Source organism: Hyla sarda, chromosome 5, assembly GCF_029499605.1.
Source record: "Hyla sarda isolate aHylSar1 chromosome 5, aHylSar1.hap1, whole genome shotgun sequence".
Lineage (NCBI taxonomy): Eukaryota > Metazoa > Chordata > Amphibia > Anura > Hylidae > Hyla > Hyla sarda.
In genome coordinates this window covers 162,239,708-162,260,460 of record NC_079193.1, presented here as the reverse complement: position 1 = coordinate 162,260,460, position 20,753 = coordinate 162,239,708, and the positions used below count along the sequence as shown (strand labels likewise).

General features: G+C 41.7%; 1 protein-coding gene across 9 annotated transcripts in view; it reads left to right on the top strand.

Moving 5' to 3' along the window:
* The window catches only part of ULK4 (unc-51 like kinase 4), an 819,452-nt gene that overhangs the window by 455,616 nt on the left and 343,083 nt on the right, over positions 1-20,753 (top strand). For all 9 annotated transcript variants that reach the window (XM_056520600.1, XM_056520601.1, XM_056520598.1 and 6 more), the window contains 2 exons: positions 1,004-1,055; positions 1,155-1,299. In XM_056520600.1, the coding sequence (XP_056376575.1) occupies positions 1,004-1,055; positions 1,155-1,299 (197 nt within the window). The remainder of the gene's footprint in view (positions 1-1,003; positions 1,056-1,154; positions 1,300-20,753) is intronic.

Here is a 20,753-nt window from a genome sequence, read left to right as displayed (position 1 = left end):
AAGACATATACACGAATCTCTACATTATTCTCAAATAATAGTCTATGCTGCACTATATAAGCAAAATTAAAATAATGCCAGCGTGCTTCTATAAGAGCACAAAGATCAGTGAAATGAAATCAGCTGTGCACTGCTGGCACAAACGTGTTTTGGCTACACGGTACCTTTCGCCCCTTGCTGCAAGCTTTGACTTTTGACCAGAGCTACTTTTTTCAGGTCTGGCATATCACACCCCTCAAACAAATGCAGATTTTTAGAATAGAATAAATGATACAATTCATCATCAGTGAAATAATCCATGGCACTTCAGACAATAGCAGATGTGTGTTAGGAAGCGTTCAGCTTGACTATGTAAAAATAGGGGTGTCTTGTTATTTTGTACAACTTTGATGCGTGAAACTGTGGATTTATTTTGTACATAATTAGTTGGGAAAATTGTTCAATATGTCATAAATAGTAGCTAAATTTAATAGTATACTTTAGAGGGGTATTCCGGCCTTAGACATCTTTCCCCTGTCCAATGGATAGGGAACAAGATGTCTGATCGCGGGGGCCCTGCCGCTGGGCCCCCCCGCAATCTGCCGTGACATCATGTCTCTGTATTGGGAGCAGTGCACGCCACAGAATGCAAGGAGCTGCACGGAGATCGCGGGTGGTCCAAGCGGTGGGACCCCCTCCATCAGACATCTTATCCTCTGTCCTTTGAATAGGGGATAGGTGTTTAAGGCCGGAATATCGCTTAAAAGTCAAATTCTAACAGAATTACATAGGAGTGCAATGCAGTTATTATTTTCACAATTCTAAAAGTTATAGTTACCAAACAGTGGACTTAGTATCTGAGGTTATAGAAGGACTCATATGGTAAATCACTGCATCACCACAAATCCAGATGATCATTTTAATTACAGACTTTGTCTGCAAAACCCCTTAGTTTGTGGAGAAAATGTTTTCTATTTTTGCTGTGACAATAATTCAGTCCAGGCTCTTTCTTTCTCTGTTTTAGGTTGTGGATGCTATCCTCCCACCTTTAGTCTCCCTGGTCTCCAGCCAGAATGGTAAGTTAGGCCACATCAAGTAGGCCTCTATGCAGATTCAACATTTTGTTTCAATTATTCTACTACATGGTAACATTCTTGGCACTTTGTGTTTTTTAGTGGAATGGAGGCTGTTCAGCTTGCGGCTACTTGCAGAAACCACATCATTGCTTGTAAACCATGAGGCTGTATCTGGGGGGAGAAATGAGGGCCTCCAATCGAACACAACATTTCTGTCTTTGGTCAGAAAGTCATTACTTCCACAGTAAGTCCTCTAGCTGGTCTAATAGGGTTAATTTGATTATTTATCTGGCCTACTGTATAATTTATGTTCCTCGTGGATGGTATAAGTGTATGTCATTAGTATGTAGTTCATTTCATTTGGTTAGTGCAGCACGCCCACCTGACACAGCACAGTCAGGCACAAAGGAAAATGACTGGCATCTGTTATCATGCCAACCATAAGGCGCCCCAGCTAGTCTGTTTATGACTTGTTAAAGAAAATCTTCTGCTTAGTAATAGCAGACTTTAGTTATTGCTGACAACATAACTTTCCATCTCTTTATATCCATCATAAAAAGCACATCCAATTCTTAACAATAAACTCTTAGTTACCTTTTGAGGGGAACAATAGTTATTTGTTACTAATCTTGACCCATTTTCAAGAAAATGTTGCAGTCAAGGTACAGAAGAAAATAAATGTAGGCCAGGATAGGACTGCTCTGGTAAAAGTAAGTAAACCTGTGTTTATTTAGAGTGTTCTGTTGCATGTATTACGTGGGTCTGATGTTTTTGCAAGGTAAATTGCTCCATTCACCCTCTCCTTTTAATCCGAACCTTCTTTTGTTTACCCTAAATGGATTATACCAAGTTTTTAGAAAAGTATGATACAAATGTGATCCTGTTTTTCTTCCTACAGTATGTCTGTCATCTTAGCATCATATGAGCATTCATAGGCAATCGCACACCCAATATTCAAAGTTGGGTTTTCAGTGATGCCATAGAACTAATATGGCAGTATGTGTCTGTCAGAATATTTGAGTGACGATTCTATCACAGTGTTTTAACGTATACCTATTGTTTCAAAGGATTTAAAATGACTTGTATGATATGATTACTTTTACCCTTGAAAGTGGTGACAAGGTGATTTTAGTGCTGCTGTTAAGCCCTGAGAGTTCCCTTTCATGCAATGGAAGTGCAATGGACCTGACCTGACCTGTGCTGTTAGCCAATAATGCACACACACAGTTATTTCCTATCTCCGTTGCCTGTCCAATCACAACACATAATCCACTCTTCTATGACATGATATAGAGCTGGTGAAAGTGCACTGAACAGACTGGTACTGTGTTGGGGGTGGTTTACAGTACACTACAAAAGATGGCATATGAAGGAAAAAGGGGTTACTGGGGCACTAGCATTTCAAGGTAAAATGTGAGCAGACAGATAAACAGCAGCACAGAAAGCAAGAGCTGCTGCTGAAGAAAAGTCTGCAGATTTAGGGGAGGGAGGAAGGGAGATTAGATACAGTAGGTAGGTAGCTCAGTGTATATACAGTGGCACTTCAGCAAATAAGTAGTTACACAAGCACTGTGGCTGCTGCTGAGAGAATAGGGAAGTCTTCATCTACTTTTCAGGAAAAGGATCCTCTGAAGAATCAACACATTGTGCAGCTAAATACTCTTTCTCCCTCTTACTCTTAAGCCCTGCTACCACTTCCTATGATCTGTCTTGCTGTGTCTGTTACTAGAAACGCAATTCCCCTAACAACAGGTAGTAAACAGTAGATTGCAGGGGCATGAGACGCCTAGTGGCCAAGACTTTACAACCGTTTTTTTCTGGTTTAAGGAGACATTTGCTGTAAAATGAGTTTTTTACAGTAATCACATGTTTGAAAGTTTTTGTATGAAAAAAAAAAGGTCCATAACCATTTACTTTTGAGACTGGGGGGCTCAAAACAAAAGAAAAAAAAATATTAGTGCATTCTCACAATAGATTATTTTCTGAGATTACATATTATTAATGCTTAGTCATCCAAAGGTAGGCTGGGGGAAAGCTAACATGGTTAATGTCAGGCAGAATGGTCATGGCAGGCAACTCAGCTTCATGGTCAGCAGTCCAAGTCATACACAATACAGGCAATATGCTAAAGAGGATCAGGCAAAGACAGGAAACAATCTAGAGTTGAATGCTACAGCAATACCACATGCAAACAACACTTTTACAAGACCACTAAGGGACTTTTGCTCAGGCACGGATTGAAGGGGTTATCCAGGAAAGGAAAAATTAAGGAAATGTCTTACAAAAACAGCACTACACCTGTCCTCAGGTTGTGTGGGGTATTACAACATGACTCCCTTCACTTCAATTAAACTGAGCTCCAATACCACACGCAATGTGCGGACATGTGTGGTACCGTTTTTTTTTTTTAAAGAAATCAGCTCAGTTTTTTTAAATTCCTTGATAATCAGGATAAGTGGGTGTGGCTTCTCTGTGGTAATTGGCAAGGGACAGATTTTGGTGTGCTAAAAGATACAGCAAAGGGGTGTGTTTGCACGTTATGGGCAAAGACAGAAATAGTACGGACTGGAAAAAATTCAAGGCAGCAGAGCCTGGACCATGCTTTAAGGTAATTTAATGGGTGTGCACACTGGGAGCAGTAGTACAATAGTTGTAGTGGACTGCCAGCTTTACATATTGTCTGGTAAATTATAATTTTTTAATAACAGGAATTATTTTAGCTGTAAAATAGTTGGCTTTAAAGGGGTTATCCAGGAAAAAACTTTTTTTTATATATATCAACTGGCTCCAGAAAGTTAAACAGATTTGTAAATTACTTCTATTAAAAAATGTTAATCCTTTCAGTACTTATGAGCTTCTGAAGTTAAGGTTGTTCTTTTCTGTCTAAGTGCTCTCTGATGACACGTGTCTCGGGAACTGCCCAGTTTAGAAGCAAATCCCCATAGCAAACCTCTTCTAAACTGGGTGGTTCCCGAGACACGTGTCATCAGAGAGCACTTAGACAGAAAAGAACAACCTTAAATTCAGAAGCTCATAAGTACTGAAAGGATTAAGATTTTTAATAGAAGTAATTTACAAATCTGTTTAACTTTCTGGAGCCAGTTGATATATAAAAAAAAGTTTTTCCTGGATAACCCCTTTAATGGTTCCAGCACATACAGTAGAAAGTGTACCCTAATTGATTTACTATATTTATAAAGTCTCTGTACAGAATGTATTCCTTTGATTTGTTTGGAGGACTGTGTAGTCTGCTTCAAGGCCTTTATTGTAGATAGGATTTTAGGTGTCAGCTAAACATACATTAATAAACTGCAATCAATGCCGTTATGAAATATTTTTATATATATATATAGCTGCAGTCATTATTTATATACCATAATAATCACTTACTATTTATACATGTCTAATGTTCTTATTCACAAATGCCAATATTCAGGCTGTTGAAGTCCACAAGGTATTGCTAGGCTTTTAACTATAAAGTAGTTTACACAAGTAGTTGGAATATCTGAACAATGGGTCTAATGGACACTTATTAATTGTAGCTATATAGAAGAAGCACATATATATGACTGCATTTCCATTATATGTTATACACTTATAATTATCTAATATAAATGTCTCTGATATGCTGCATTTCAGGTGGATTATTAGGAATAATGCAAATATTAATATATGCCCACTGCACATTGCAGCTTCACAGTAATTCATTCAGCTTGTCTGGGCAGACACATCTCTTGACAGCTGTCATAACCTCTCCCAAATACTTATAGAGATCATCTATTGCCTATGGTGACTTCACTTTCACTGACCTGAATAACTTCTAGGAATCTGAAAGGAAAGCTAAATGATACTTTAAGTGTATATAGTTAGAATCCCCCTGGAAAATATGGTTAATTAAGAAGAGAAATTATATTCAGGCGCTCATGTGGCCTATCATTATAGACTTTACTAGCTGCAATCTTCCATTTACTTAAAGCATATCTGTCATATCGCAGAAAAAAAATAATGCTTATACAGTCATGGCTGTAAATGTTGGCACCTCTTACATTTTTTCTAGAAAATGAAGAATTTCTCACAAAAAAAGGATTGCAGTAACACATATTTTGCTATACATATGTTTATTCCCTTTGTGTGTATTGGAACTAAACCAAAAAAGGAAGGAAAAAAAACTAATTGGACATAATGTCACACCAAACTCCAAAAATGGTCTGGACAAAATTATTGGCACCCTTAACTTAATATTTGGTGGCACACCTTTTGGAAAAAAAATACCGTATTTATCGGCGTATAACACGCACTTTTTAGGCTAAAATTTTTAGCCTAAAGTCTGTGTGCGTGTTATACGCCGATACACCCCCAGGAAAGGCAGGGGGAGAGAGGCCGTCGCTGCCCGCTTCTCTCCCCCTGCCTTTCCTGGGGGTCTAGAGCGCTGCTGTCGGCCCTTTTCACCCCCTGGTTATCGGCGCCGCTGCCCGTTCTGTCCCCCTGACTATCGGTGCCGGCGCCGATAGCCAGGGGGAGAGAAGCGGCGCCGACAGCCAGGGGGAGAGAAGGGGCAGCGGCACCCATTGCCGGCGCCGCTGCCCCGTTGCCTCCCCCCATCCCCGGTGGCATAATTACCTGAGTCCGGTCTGCGCTGCTCCAGGCCTCCGTCGTGCGTCCCCGGCGTCATTGCTATGCGCTGAACGGCGCGGCGCATGACGTCAGAGCGCCGCTCCGTGCATAGCAACGACGCTGGGGACGCACGACGGAGGCCTGGAGCAGCGCGGACCGGACTCAGGTAATTATGCCACCGGGGATGGGGGGAGGCAACGGGGCAGCCGGCACCGATAGTCAGGGAGACAGAACGGGCAGCGGCGCCGATAACCAGGGGGTGAAAAGGGCCGACAGCAGCGCTCTAGACCCCAGGAAAGGCAGGGGGAGAGAAGTGGGCAGCGACGGCCTCTCTCCCCCTGCCTTTCCTGGGGGTATATCGGGGTATACACGCACACACACGCACCCTCATTTTTTCATGGATATTTGGGTAAAAAACTTTTTTTACCCAAATATCCTTGGTAAAATGAGGGTGCGTGTTATAGGCCGGTGCGTGGTATACCCCGATAAATACGGTAACTGAAATCAGTTGCTTCCTATAACCATCAATAAGCTTCTTACACCTCCACCATATTTCACTGTAGGTACTGTGTTCTTTTCTTTGCAGGCCTCATTCCGTTTTCGGTAAACAGTAGAATGATATGCTTTACCAAAAAGCTCTATCTTGGTCTCATCTGTCCACAAGATGTTTTCCCAGAAGGATTTTGGCATACTCAAGTTCATTTTGGCAAAATGTAGTCTTGCTATTTATGTCTCTGTGTCAGCAGTGGGGTCCTCCTGGGTCTCCTGCCACAGCGTTTCATTTCATTTTAATTTTGACGGGTAGTTCTCGCTGGCCTGCAGGACAGCTTGAATATCTTTGGAACTTGTTTGAGGCTGCCTATCCACCATCCGGACTATCCTGCGTTGACACCTTTCATACATTTTTCTCTTCCATCCATGCCCAGGGAGATTTGCTACAGTGCTCTGAGTTGCAAACTTCATGATAATTTTGTGCACTGTGAACAAAGGCAAATCTAGATCTCTGGAGATGGACTTGTAACCTTGAGATTGTTGATATTTTTCCACAATTTTGGTTCTCAAGTCCTCAGACAGTTCTCTTCTCCTCTTTCTATTGTCCATGCTTCGTGTGGCACACAGACACACAATGCAAAGACTAAGTGAACTTCTCTCCTTTTTATCTGCTTTCAGGTGTGATTTTTATATTGCCCACACCTGTTACTTGTCCCAGGTGAGCTTAAAGGAGCATCACATGCTTGAAACAATCTTATTTTTCCACAATTTTGAAAGGGTGCCAATAATTTTGTCCAGACCATCTTTGGAGTTTGGTGTAACATTATGTCCAATTAGCTTTTATTCCTCCCTTTTTTTGGTTTAGTTCCACACAATGGGAATACACATGTGCATATCAAAACATGTGTTACTGCAGTCCTTTTCTGTGAGAAATACTTCATTTTATAGAAAAATTTCAGGGGTGCCAACATTTACGGTCATGACTGTACTTATCATGCAGATTATTTACATGTGATTTTTAGGTGTCAAGCTTCTGTATTTGGCTCATGAATCCCTCCATTCTGCTGCTCAATCATCCTTACATCCACTGCTCAGAAGGGGTGTATCCACAATAAGCACTAAGCCTGCCCTCACTCACCATGCATGCACTACCTCTCTAAATCTGCTGTGCTGGGTTTCTTCATCCAATCGCTTCTGGCTTCTCTGTAACCCCCTCCTCTCTGTTTTCATGCTGCAGGCTGGACAGGAGTGAGCACAATGTGTTTGTCCCACCCTCACTTACTGGATTTTGTCTCAGCCTGGGCTTCATCTGGGACAAAGAGGATGCTGCAGTCAGACAGAAATATGTTTTGGATGGTATGGGGGACTCAGTGGTATTACTTATAAGCTGTGATTTCAATAAAAAAAAAAAAAAGAGATACATTTTTAAAATGAAATGTATTAGAAAGATTAATGTTTTGCCAAGATGTACAAAAGTTTTTGATTCTGAATGTGTCCATTTAAAGAGGTTATCCAGGAATAGAAAAACAGAGCTAATTTCTTTTAAAAATTGCTTCCTGTCTGTCTCCATGTTAGGTGTGGTATTACAACTTGACTCCATTCACTTCAATGGAACTGTGCTGCTGAGCTTGGGTGTGCCAACCTGGAGACAGACGGGGAGCAGTTTTTAAAAGAAATTAGCTCTGTTCTATTCCCGGATAACCCCTTTAATGGGGTACTCCAGTGGGAAACATTTTTAATATTTTTTTCCAAATCAACTGGTGCCAGAAAGTTAAACAGATTTGTAAATTACTTCTATTAAAAAAAATCTTAATCCTTCTAGTACTCAGCTGCTGTATACTACAGAGACAGCTGTGTAGTTCTTTCCAGTCTGACCACAGTGCTCTCTGCTGAGTAGGAGAGGTTTGCTATGGGGATATGCTCCTACTGTCATGTCAGGCAAGGATAGAGTGCAGCCCTGAACTTCCCCACTCCCACTTTCCCTGCCTAATTGCATACCCGCCCTAGGCAGCGGGTCCACAACCATTCTGTCGGTCGCTTCCTTAATAGGTGATGGGCAGTCAGTTGTCAAAACAACAAACTACAGAAACTGACAAAGGTCGGGGACAGCTGGAGGCACACAAAACTAACAGAAAAAACCTAAACACACACACATACAAAATCAACGAGCCGTGTCAAAGCCAGGAGGGCTACGTAGTACAGTAACAGAGAGAAAAGAGTAGTCAAAATCCAAGCCAATAAGTCACAGAACCAGAATAAACAATATAGACACTATAATCGCTAGTTACTAGATGAAAGTTCTTTCACAGGCAAGGCATGAATGGGAAAGGCTTCCTTATATATCCCTGTGCAGCTATGAGGAGGAATCTGATAGGCTGCAAACTGAACTACACCCATGAGCACAGAGGCATATTCCCAGCAACCAAGATAAACAAAACACAGCACAGATAAACCCTACGGGTTCTGAAAACTACTCTGGACAGTTCCTGACAGACAGAGCTGTCAACTGGGGAGCACTGTGGTCAGACAGAAAAGAACAATACAACTTCCTTTGTAGTATACAGGAGCTGATAACTACTGAAAGGATTAAGATTTTTTTTATAGAAGTCATTTACAAATCTGTTTAACTTTCTGGAGCCAGTTGATATGAAAAAAATGTTTTCCACCGGAGTACTCCCAATAAAGGGTTTATATTATTAGAAGACCTTTTTATTTTAAGGCATTAATATTATGCTCTAATAAAAATAAACTACTGGGTGCATCTGGAACCACTAAGGGAGATTGATCAAAACCTGTGCAGAGGAAAACTTGCCCAGTTGCCCATAGCAACCAATCAGCTTGCTGCTTTCATTTTTATGAAGGCCTGTGAAAAATTAAAGAAGCGATCTGATTGGTTGCTATGGGCAACTGGGCAAGTTTTCCTCTGCACAGGTTTTGATAAATCTCCCCCTAAGTGATTCACTGACCATTAGCATGGGGAAGATGGAGGGGAAATATGAATGTACTATCTACTGCAGTGGGGAAGGTACCACATGTGTTATCCATTCTGATTGCACTGTATGGATGAAACATCCATAGATTTTAACTATAAGACTTCTCTATTATCCTACTCATACCATTCTACATTGTTTTTAAGTGAATAATCCCTTATTGAGGGCCAATGTTGTACACATTTATCTTTTCTGCTTTAAAAGTTTCATATATTTGCTAACTTACTCTTCCCTTAGAAGAATCTTTGCACTAATTTACAATTGCCATAGGATATGTAAAGATATTTTATTGTAAAAGAGATAAAAGTTTGGAAAGAAGCACTGTATTAGAGTACTTCAGAGGAGAAAGGTGCAAGAAAGTAATGTAGATTTGTAATTTTCTTCTCTTAAAAAAATTTAAAGCGCCACTGTTGGAAATTTTTACCCCTTAATCTAACATCTAGTGTGTAATAGCTGTTTACAATAGAAATGCAGCCATACCTTTGGCTGCATACTAGCAGTTTGTATGGTCATAAAAACTGCTTTTCACAGGAGTCATCCACAGTTGGATAGGTGTGGCCAGGGGTTCGCTATGCCCCGGTACTGCCACTCCTATCTCGTTTAGGTAAACTCTGGAACCGCTGTGTGAACACACAAGGCCCAGCACATGCGCTGTCCATTGGTTTGACTTGCAGGCCGAAGGTTCTCTGAGAGAGTGCTCGCTCCCTTTGCTCCCAATGCCTGTTCCTTATTTTTTTTTATGCTGCTGGCGATGCACTGGTTGCTTTGGTCACTAGAGACAGAGAGGGAACAAGCTCTCTTAGGAGGCATCAGGAGTGAGCGCTCTCTCAGAGAACTCGCTGTGAGTACATCGAAATAAGTGGGGGGGCGCATGCACAGGTATCTGTGTCAATCACACAGCAGGAGCATACATCAACGAGATAAGCGTAGCGGCACCGAGGCATTGCAAACCCCTGTCCGACTGTGGGTGATTCCTGTTAAAAGCTATTTTTATGAGCATACCAATTGCTAGAATTCAGTCAAAGATATGGCTGCATTACTCTTGTACACACCTGTTACACACTATTGTTAGGTTAAGGAGGTAAAAATTTACGACAGTTGCTCTTTAAGCCATCTAGTATGTTTCAGCTGCTGTATGCTCCAGGGGAAGTTGTGTACTTCTTTAACAGTTTGACCACAGTGCTCTCTGCTGCCACCTGTGTCTGTGTCAGGAACTGTCCAATGCATAAGCAAATCCCTAGAGCAAATCCCTCCTGCTTCAGACAATTCCTGACATGAACAGAGGTGGCAGCTGAGAGCACTGTGGTCAGACATGCTCTGTAGTATACAGCAGCTGATAAGTACTGGAAGGTTTAACATTTTGTAAGATAAATAATTTACTTATTGACTTTCTGGTACCAGTTAATTTGAATGGCACCAGTTGATTAGAATTTTTGTTACTCCAGAGTATCTCTTTAAACGCTTAGGGAAACAGGGCATACAGGTACGCCCCGACGCCCTGGTACTTAAGGACCCAGGGGGTACCTGTACGCCCATGGGAATTTTGGTCCACTTGGAGCGGGGACCGGACCGAGATGACTGCTGATATCTATCAGCAGGCACCCCTTGCAAACCCCTGGGGGGGTCCTGAAACCCCCCATGTCAGCAATTCAGACCGGCGATTTGCTGCAATTCCGGGTCAGTCGGGTCTCTGGTGACCCAGAAAAAAAGGGTGAATGGGGCTGTCAGAGACAGCCCCATTCACCCTTACCCAGCAGGAGTGAGGTGGCATGGGTGCCATCTCACGACCACGTTATTGGTTGGAACGACCGACCAATCACTGCCTTGCTGGGTGGTGATCGGGGCAGTGATCGGGGGTCTCCTACCTCTCCCTGGTCCGGCAGGAGTCCCCTCAGAAGTGGAAGTCCTGGTGGCAGGAGTGGTGTCAGCAGCGTTGGCGGACCCGTGGCAGGAGGTGAGGCCTGTTCACCTCCTGATGTTGCTTAGCAACAACTTTCAGCATGCACAGCCATAGAACATGCTGGGAGTTGTAGTTTTGCAACAGCTGGAGTTCCAACTACAACTCCCAGCATGCCCTTTGGTAGTCTGTGCATGCTGTAGTTATGCAACAGCTGGAGGCACATTTTTTTTAATTGTGCATCCAGCTCTTGCATAACTACAGCATGCACAGACTACCAAAGGGCATGCTGGGTGTTGTAGCAGTGTGCCTCCAGTTGTTGGAAAACTACAACTCTCAGCATGCCCTTCGACTGTCAATGCATGCTGAGTGTTGCAGTTTTGCAACAGCTGGAGACACATTGATTGTGAAACAGAGTTTGTGTCCTTACTCTGTGTTTCGTAGCTGTTTCAAAACTACAACGTCCAGCATGCACTGATAGAATGTACATGCTGGGAGTTCTAGTTTTGCAACAGCTGGAGGCACACTAGTTGCGAAACACTGAGTTAAGTAACAAACTCTGTGTTGCACAACCAATGTGTTTCCAGCTGTTGCATAACTACAACTCCCAGCATGTATGGTCTGTCAGTGCATGCTGGGAGTTGTAGTTTTGCAACAGCTGGAGGTTTGCCCCCCTCGTGAACGTACAGGGTACATTCACTCAGGAGGGTTTTACATCTAGTTTTCTGCGGCAAGTTTGAGATGCAGCAAATTTTCCGCCACAGCTCAAACTCCGATCGGGAAACTTACTGTAAACCCCCGCTCATGTGAATGTACCCTAAAAACACTACACTACACAAAATAAAAAGTAAAACACTACATATACCCTTACACAGTCCCACCCCCCCACCCCCTAATAAAAAAAAAAAACTTTTTGTACGGCACTGTTTCCAAAACAGAGCCTCCAGCTGTTGAAAAACAACAACTCCCAGTATTGCCGGACAGTCACTGACTGTGAAGGCATGCTGGGAGTTTTGCAACAGCTGGAGGCACCCTGTTTGGGAAACACTGCTGTAGGTTATTTTGGTGGCAGATGCAAATCCCCAAAATAGGACTCAAATGCACATGGCACTCTCTTGCTTTGGAGCCCTGACGTATCAAGGCAACAGTTTAGTGCCACATATGGGGTATATCTGTAAAGTTGGGGTCTACATCAGCATGGTAGTGTAAATTTGTTTTATTTTTTACATTAACTTGCTGGTGTTGCCCCATACTTTTAATTTTCACAAGCGGTAAAAGGAAAAAAAGGCCCCCAAAATTTGTAAAGCAATTTCTCTTGAGTACGGAACTACCCCATATGTGGGTGTAAAGTGATCTGCAGGCGCACAACATGGCTCAGAAGTGAGAGCGCACAATGTACATTTGAGCTGTTCTGACATAAACGCGAAACAATAAATACCCACATGTGACCCCATTTTGAAAACTACACCCCTCATGGAATGTAACAAGGGGTATAGTGAGCCTTAACACCCCACAGGTGTTTGACAAATTTGCGAAAATGAAGAAAAAACTTTAACTAAACTTTTTTCACTAAAATGCTGGTGTTACCCTACATTTTTTAATATTCACAAGGAAGAATAGGAAAAAAGACCCCTCAAAATTTGTAGCCTCATTCCTTCTGAGTAATAACATACCCCATATGTGGATGTAAAGTGCTCTGCGAGCTAACTACAATGCTCAGAAGAGAAGGAGCGCCATTGAAGGCCATGTGTGTTTACAAAGCCCCCATAGTGCCAGAACAATGGACTCCCCCCCCCCCCCCCCCCCACGTGACCCCATTTTGGAAACTACTCCCCCACAAAATTTTATTTTTCATTTGCACAGCCCACTGTTCCAAAGATCTGTTAAACACCAGTGGGGTGTAAACGCCATAGGGTGATTTTAGTACGTACCTGGAAGGCAGTAATGGACATGCTTAGGAAGGATCTGTGCTTGTCTTGGGGCTAAATGGCTATGTTGTAAGATTACCTTAACACTGTGGCTAGCTGTTTGTGAACTGGTATTTCCTGTTTGAGTTTTCTTTTTTTGACTACAGATCCCACAATTCCATCTTCCTCCCAAACATCAGCCACGCCACCCATTGAAACATAAATGAGCTGCATCCATTCAAATCAGTGTGGTTTTCAATCAGGGTGCCTACAGCATTTGCAGATTGATCTTTCTCCCACCAAGCGATCCCTCCACCCATTGAAGCAGACAGGCTTCCTGTCATCAGCTGACTAGTGAGGTTAGGTCTCGGCCACTTTGCAAGCTGGGAAAAATCTTAGACGACAGAAATTTTGTATGCTGATAAAAATAAATATTGGAGTGAAAATCATAGAAGAATTGTGAGAAAACTGTCAAACACAGGTACAGACACTATATTATGAACTACACTAACTGTACAGCCCCTGTAGCATAGTCAAATAAAAAAAAATACCCCTTTAAATTCCGTGAGGGGTGTAACTTCCAAAATAGGGTCACATGTCGGGGGGGTTCCACTGTTCTGGCACCACGAGGGGTTTTGTAAACGTACATGGCCCCAGACTTCGATTCCAACCAAATTCTTTCTCCAAAAGCTCAGTGGCGGTCCTTCTTTTCTGAGCATTGCAGTTCACCCGCAGAGGACTTTACATCCACATATGGGGTATTCCATACTAAGAAGAAATGGGGTTACAAATTTTGGGAGGCTTTTTCTCCTATTACCCCTTGTGAAAATGAAAAATTTTTCATTTTCACGTCCAACTTTAGTGGAAATTTGTCAAGCACCTGTGGGGTGTTAGGCTCACAGTACCCCTTGTTATGTTCCTTGAGGGGTGTAGTTTCCAAAATAGTATGCCATGTGTTTTTTTTTTTTTTTTTTTTGCTGTTCTGGCACCATAGGGGCTTCCTAAATGTGACATGCCCCCCAAATACCATTTCAGCAAAATTTGCTTTCCTAAAGCCAAATGTGACTCCATACTCAGAAGAGATGGGGTTGCAAATTTTGGGGGGATTTTTCTCCTATTACCCCTTGTAAAAATTTAAAATTTGGGGGAAAACCAGCATTTTTATGAAAAAAAAAATTCATTTACACATCCGATTTTAACGAAAAGTCTTAAAACACCTGTGGGGTGTTAAGGCTCACTGTAAGCCTTGTTACGTTCCTTGAGAAGCATTTTTTTTTCCTTTTGCTGTTCTGGCCCCACAGGGGCTTCCTAAATGTGACATGCCCCCCAAAAATTATATCATAAAAAACTCACTCTCCAAAATTCCATTGTCACTCCTTCCATTCTGAGCCCTCTACTGCTCTCGCCGAACACTTTACATAGACATATGAGGTATTTCCTTACTCGAGAGAAATTGGGTAACACATTTAGGGGGCTTTTTCTCCTTTTACCCCTTGTAAAAAGAACATGCGAGTGTAAAAAATTAACTTCGAATTTTCTCCTTCACTTTGCTGCTATTCCTGTGAAACACCTAAAGGGTTAACAAACTTTCTGAATGTCATTTTGAATACTTTGAGGGGTCCAGTTTTTATAATTGGGTCATTTGTGGGGTATTTCTAATATGAAGACCCTTCAAATCCACTTTAAAACTGAACTGGTCCCTGAAAAATTCCGATTTAGAAAAATTTGTGAAAAATTGGAAAATTATGGCTGAACTTTGAAGCCCTCTGATGTCTTTCAAAAGTAAAAACATGTCAACTTTATGATGAAAATATTAAGTAGACATATTGGGGGACATTTATCATTTCCAGTGTATAATAGAAGTTTTTTACCCCTCTGCCTGTTGTGTAAATTTGGCGCAGCTGCGTTAAATTTATCATTCTTGTGCAGCTACTTTCTTGAATTGCGTTTAAATTTAGAATTCTCCTCAGAGCATAAATTTACACAGCAGCTCTATTTAGTAGGAGCTTTGTCTGCAGCGTATCTGCACCTAAACAGTAAGTGTGTCCTCGTTATTAGTTTTAGAATTTTTTTTCTTCATTATGTAGAGTTTTAATCTCACAATAATACCACATCTCCCAATTATAACACATCAATTATACCAATGTCCTTATTCTTCATTTAACATCTGTGACACCCCTGTGCAAATCACCTCAAATGTACATGGTGCACGCTACCTTCTGGGCCTTGTTGTGCGCCCGCAGAGCACTTTGCGCCCACATTTGTACTCATTTACTTTTCATAATGGGTAAAAATAGAAAAAGCCCCCCAAAATCTGCAAGGCAATTTCTCCCGAGTACGGCGATACCCCATATGTGACCCTAAAATGTTGCCTTGAAATATGACAGGGCTCCAAAGTGAGAGACCGCCATGCGCATTTGAGGCCTAAATTAGGGTTTTGCATAGGGGTGGACATAGGGGTATTCTATGCCAGTGTTTCCCAAACAGGGTGCCTCCAGCTGTTGCAAAACTCCCAACATGCCTGGACAGTCAATGGCTGTCCGGCAGTACTGGGAGTTGTTGTTTTGCAACAGCTGGAGGCTCCATTTTGGAAACAGTGCCGTACCAGACGTTGTTCATATTTATTGGGGAGGGGAGGGCGGCTGTGTAGCGGTATGTGTATATGTAGTGTTTTTTACTTATTTTATTTAAGTGTAGTGTAGTGTTTTTAGGGTGCAGTCACACGGGCGGGGGTTCACAGCGAGTTTGCTGCATCTCAATCTTGCAGCACTCCCTGTAAACCTCCGCCCATGTGAGTGTACCCTGTCCATTCACATTGGGGGGAGGGGGGGGGGGGGACATCCAGCTGTTGCAAAACTACAACTCCGAGCATACCCTTTGGCTGTCTGTGCATGCTGGGAGTTGTAGTTTTGCAACAGCTGGAGGCACACTGGTTGCGAAACACGGAAACAGACTCAGTGTTTCGCAACCAGTGTGCCTTCAGCTGTTGCAAAAACTTCAAATTTCAGCATGCAGTGACAGCAGAAGGACATGCTGGAACTTGTAGTTATGCAACAGCTGGAGGCATACTGCTACAAATCCCAGCATGCCCTTTGGCAGTCTGTGCATGCTGAGGGTTGTAGTTATGCAACAGCTGAAGGCACACTGGTTGCAAAACACTTGAAAGTTTTTTACTTAACTTAGTGTTTCCAAACCAGTGTGCCTCCAGCTGTTGCACAACTTCAATTCCCAGCATGCATGGTCTGTCAGTGCATGCTGGGCGTTATAGTTTGGAGGCACAGCTGGAGGCACACGGGTTGGGAAAAAGAGTTAGGAAACGAACAATGTTTCCCAACTAGTGTGCCTCCAGCTGTTGCAAAACTATAATTCCCAGCATGGCCAGACATGCTGGAAGTTGTATTTCGGCAATATCTGAAGGGTCAGATGTTGACGAACTACAACTCCCAGCATGCTTGGGCAGTCTGGGCATGCTGGAAGTTGTAGTTTTGCAACAGCTGGAGGTCCACAGTTTGTAGACCACTGTATAATGGTCTCCAATCTGTGGTCTTCCAGATGTTACAGAACTACAACTCCCAGCATGCCTCGACAGAGTGAGCATGCTGAGTTTTGGAACATCTGGAAGAGCACAGATTGGAGACCATTATACAGTGGTCTCCAAACTGTGGCCCTCCAGATGTTGCAAAACTACAACTCCCAGCATCCACAGAAAGCCAAAGGCTGTCTGGACATGCTGGGAGTTGCAGTTTTGAAACTCTCAGAGGCAGCAGTGAGATCGCTTTACGGCGATCTCACTGCTGCCAATGAACATGCCGCCCTGCTGCTGCAAACTCACCGCCGGGACGCAGCGCCGCTTGTGCCGGGACCGCTCGGGACACCGCATGGCCAGGTAAGTGACGCTGGGGGACGGGTAAGGGACACTTAGCAGAGCAGTGTGTGTCCCGATCCCCGTGAACGGGACTCACACACCGCGCTGCTAAGTATTCTCATAGCGAAATGCTGCTATCAGAAAGAAACCCCCCGTGGTCACATGGTAAGATGGCTGGCTATCAGTGATAGCCACCATCTTACCGGGCGCTGGGGAAAAGTATAACGGAAAGCAGTAAATTTCAAGAATAAAAGGAGAATGATCTACAGTGTTAAGTGGATTACAAAGCAATTTTAATGTGACGGAGCTTGTTCAATGATAAGTTATCAAACATTTCCTATGTAAATGTATTAAATTGTTGGATCATAAAATAACAAAACCAATATGCAAGTGATATAACGAATAACTAATGAATAACTGAACTGTAAACAAATATTCTCTATGCAAATTATTTTAAAAGTGCTTTGGAATAACCAAGGAGTAAAAAGCAATATAAAGCAAACCAAAGGAGGAATTCTTCCTTAGTAGAACTTTCCTTCAGAAATAGAAAGGATTGCTACATGCAGTTAAAGTTGGCTTATATTTGTGGGGAAGAAGACGCACTTGCATCAAAATTTTTGGCGCAAAGGAAAAGTACGCAGGTAATAAATCCAAGTGTACTATAGATGTCACTCCAAGGTACCCTGATTCAGCCACATCTGGAGGACATGCTCTACCAAAACGTGCCAAAAAATGTGCAAAAAAAGGGCTTGCGCAAAATTTTGCGCAAAAAAATACACACAAAACAGGGGTAAAATCTTTGATACATGTCCCCCATTGTATATGTGAATCAATATATAATTTATTTGTTATGTCTATTTCCCTTATAAGCAGAGTTTCAAAGTAAAAAAAAAAAATAAAATGCAAAATTTTCACATTTTTCATCAAATTTTGGAATTTTTCGACAAACGTTCACTACTGAGATAAAGTAGAATTTGTCACGAAAAAAACAATCTCGGAATCAGAATGAAAAGTAAAAGCATCTCAGAGTTATTAATGCTTAAAGTGACAGTGGTCAGATGTGCAAAAAAAATGCCCGATTCCTTAAGGTGAAAATGGGCTGGGTCCTTAAGGGGTTAATTGTGCAGGATACATTCATTCATGCTTATTGGTACTGAAGAAGTAGGGTGTCAGTTAGTATTTTTGTGGTATGTGAGGAACCAATCTTTTTTATTAAAGTAGTACACACTATATAGAGAGTCCATTTGATTTATAATGGTACCCTGGTGATTCAGATAGGTTCCTTGGTAAGTTCCCCATTTTCCTTTCTGACTGTGTGACTACATGCCTTCTTTAAGCTATTTAGAGCTACATGTAACATTTTCTAAAGCTTATCATATAAAAAAAAGGTGTTATGGCGCTAAAGTGCATTATTTATCTGTAATAGCCATCTTATTCAAAGTAAATTAGGCAGTTTGGTGCATTGGAGGCATTCCTTTACCCTTTAGGTGTACCTCTATGGCCCCTCAATGGCCCTAAGTTACTGTGGAGGAGCCCCACAGTATTTATGGCGGCCATATTGGTGCACATGTGTAAAGGAATGCCCCCTTATTAGCATATGAATAAAACTGGTAGTACAGATAAATGGCGCACCAAAGCGCCATATTAAAGGTACTATAATCCTCAGCGTAACAACCCCTATTAGCCTCTATCTGCAGGTTTGGATGCCCTACTCTGCTGATAAATTCCCTTTAAGAGGCACCAGAATATCCTTTTGTTCCTTTGTTCCTTGTTTCATCATTTTAAACTTTGTTTAAAATATTTACTAATCTCCATATTATGGGTGCACTGTTTTAATAAATTGTACTTTCTTCTGAAGGCTATAGAAATTGCTTTTTCTTTGAATTACTGTAACCCGCTGCTTGTTTACTCATGCATAACAGAACCCATATATTTGTTCTTTTCATAAATATCTGCAGTATGCACAGAACTTTGTGCCTAAGTACAATGGTTTATTTTTTTTTCTGTCAAAAAGACACATTTTTTCAGTCTGTGACCTTGTTGAAATTGCAACAAAATTACAATAAGATAATTAACAAAGGAGACAAGGAGCACAGTAGAAAGCCTCGGCAAATCAGTTTTACAATGAAAAATTGAATTATAACATTTTATATGACTTTTAGTAGACTTTATTGTTCGCCTTCTGTGTTAATGCAAAACAGATAGTCCTGCAGAAAGAGCTTTGTATAGGCCAGTGCTGTGGAGAAATTCTCTATACACCATTATAATGAGTTGTCAGTCAGTAAGTCATGGATATTTAATCATATTATCATTTAATAATGAAGGCAAAGGTTCCTTTGTGGCTAAAAATGTTACAGCCATTTTGATTACCTGTGCAGAACCGAGAACTTCTAAATCCTCAAACTTATGTAACTGAACTCCTATTCCTTCAAGTACGGTATCTCAAACAATGTTGCATGCAGGTTTGATATGAAATGGCTCAGATGGGGAACAGTAAATAAATAATTCTAGTAGTAATGCTGCTGTGATCCTGTATTTGTAGGACTACTACCTCAGTCAAAGTTACTAGTAAATATAAATGTAGCTTGGTTTGCCTCCTTTAGCATAATGATTTATTTATTTCTAAATGCAGATTCTCCATGCTGCAATTGGTTAAACACAGCAAAAGCATGTGTTCAGCTACTTTAGGTTTCCTGGGAACCTTATTCTTGGATCCATACATTTTATCTGTATGACTTTCCAGCCATTTACTGTTTACTAACATAGAACAGACAGATATGTTAAAAGTATATTAGAAATGATTGAAAAGTGGTATTCTGGTTTACAGCTTGACTTCAGTTGAATGTATGTGGTACAAAGTAAAAAAAAATCCTTAATATATAATGATTAAAGGGGTTTCCCAGCGTCTGGAGGTCAAAAGGATGCCCATTGTGTGGGGTATAACAAAATAAACCTGCACTTACCTCCAGCACTTCCGATGTGACTCTGGTCTCCTGCTTTGGTACCCTCAGCGACCGTTTTCCTAAACGGAATTGTTAATTGGGACCCATTGTTATAGCCCACACAATGGGCATACGTTTGGGGGGGAATACAGCCACTGAATAACCCCTTTAAAGGGGTACTCCTGGCCTGTAATGTGATATATATAACTCATTGGCCAGGATTATGGACAGTTGTTTATCTTGCTGGTTAGGTATGCTCAGTGGCATCACTAAGGGTATGTTCACACTGCAGAATTCCGAGAGTGGTTGAATTTCAGCGGCGGACAATTCTGCTGTGAAAATTCTTCCTCACAGAGAATGAGAATGTTCATTCTTGGTGCGGAATTCCACGAGCAGTGCATAGCCTCCGCGAGCAGAGATTCAGCGAGATTTCCGTAATGTGAACGCACATTAAGAAGGGCAGGAGTGTGACAAAAAAGGTATTTGTAAATACTTATGATGACGGATGAGTGTTACATTGTTGCTTTATGTGTAATGACCCAGAAGCCACCGTTCACATTTTTATCCAAATTTTAGGCTACACCTTGATATTTTATTATACATTGATCAAGTTTGAAGGGAATTTGTCATCTAGAATTTTTTTTCTCATTAGACCCAGATACTATAGCGTGTTCATTTTGTTCTAATCTGTTTCTATTTTCTACATTATTATGGAGGCTGGCATCTTGCCTGAGCTGTTTTTAGCAACATATAGTCATATGCTTTACAGCAGGATCCATGGACATAGACAACAATGGACAGGAGCGGTCCCATTCAGCTGAATTGTTTTTTTACTGGGAAGGGAAGGCTGTTCTCTGAGCAAAAGCTATTTGGTGTATCGATCTTACCTGTGTCACCTTTCACTGTACTCATTGTCTGTTCTGTGTAAGGTGGAAATGATCTATACAGAACAGGAGGGCTCAGCTTAGTTTTAGGCCTAGTGGCCAGAATA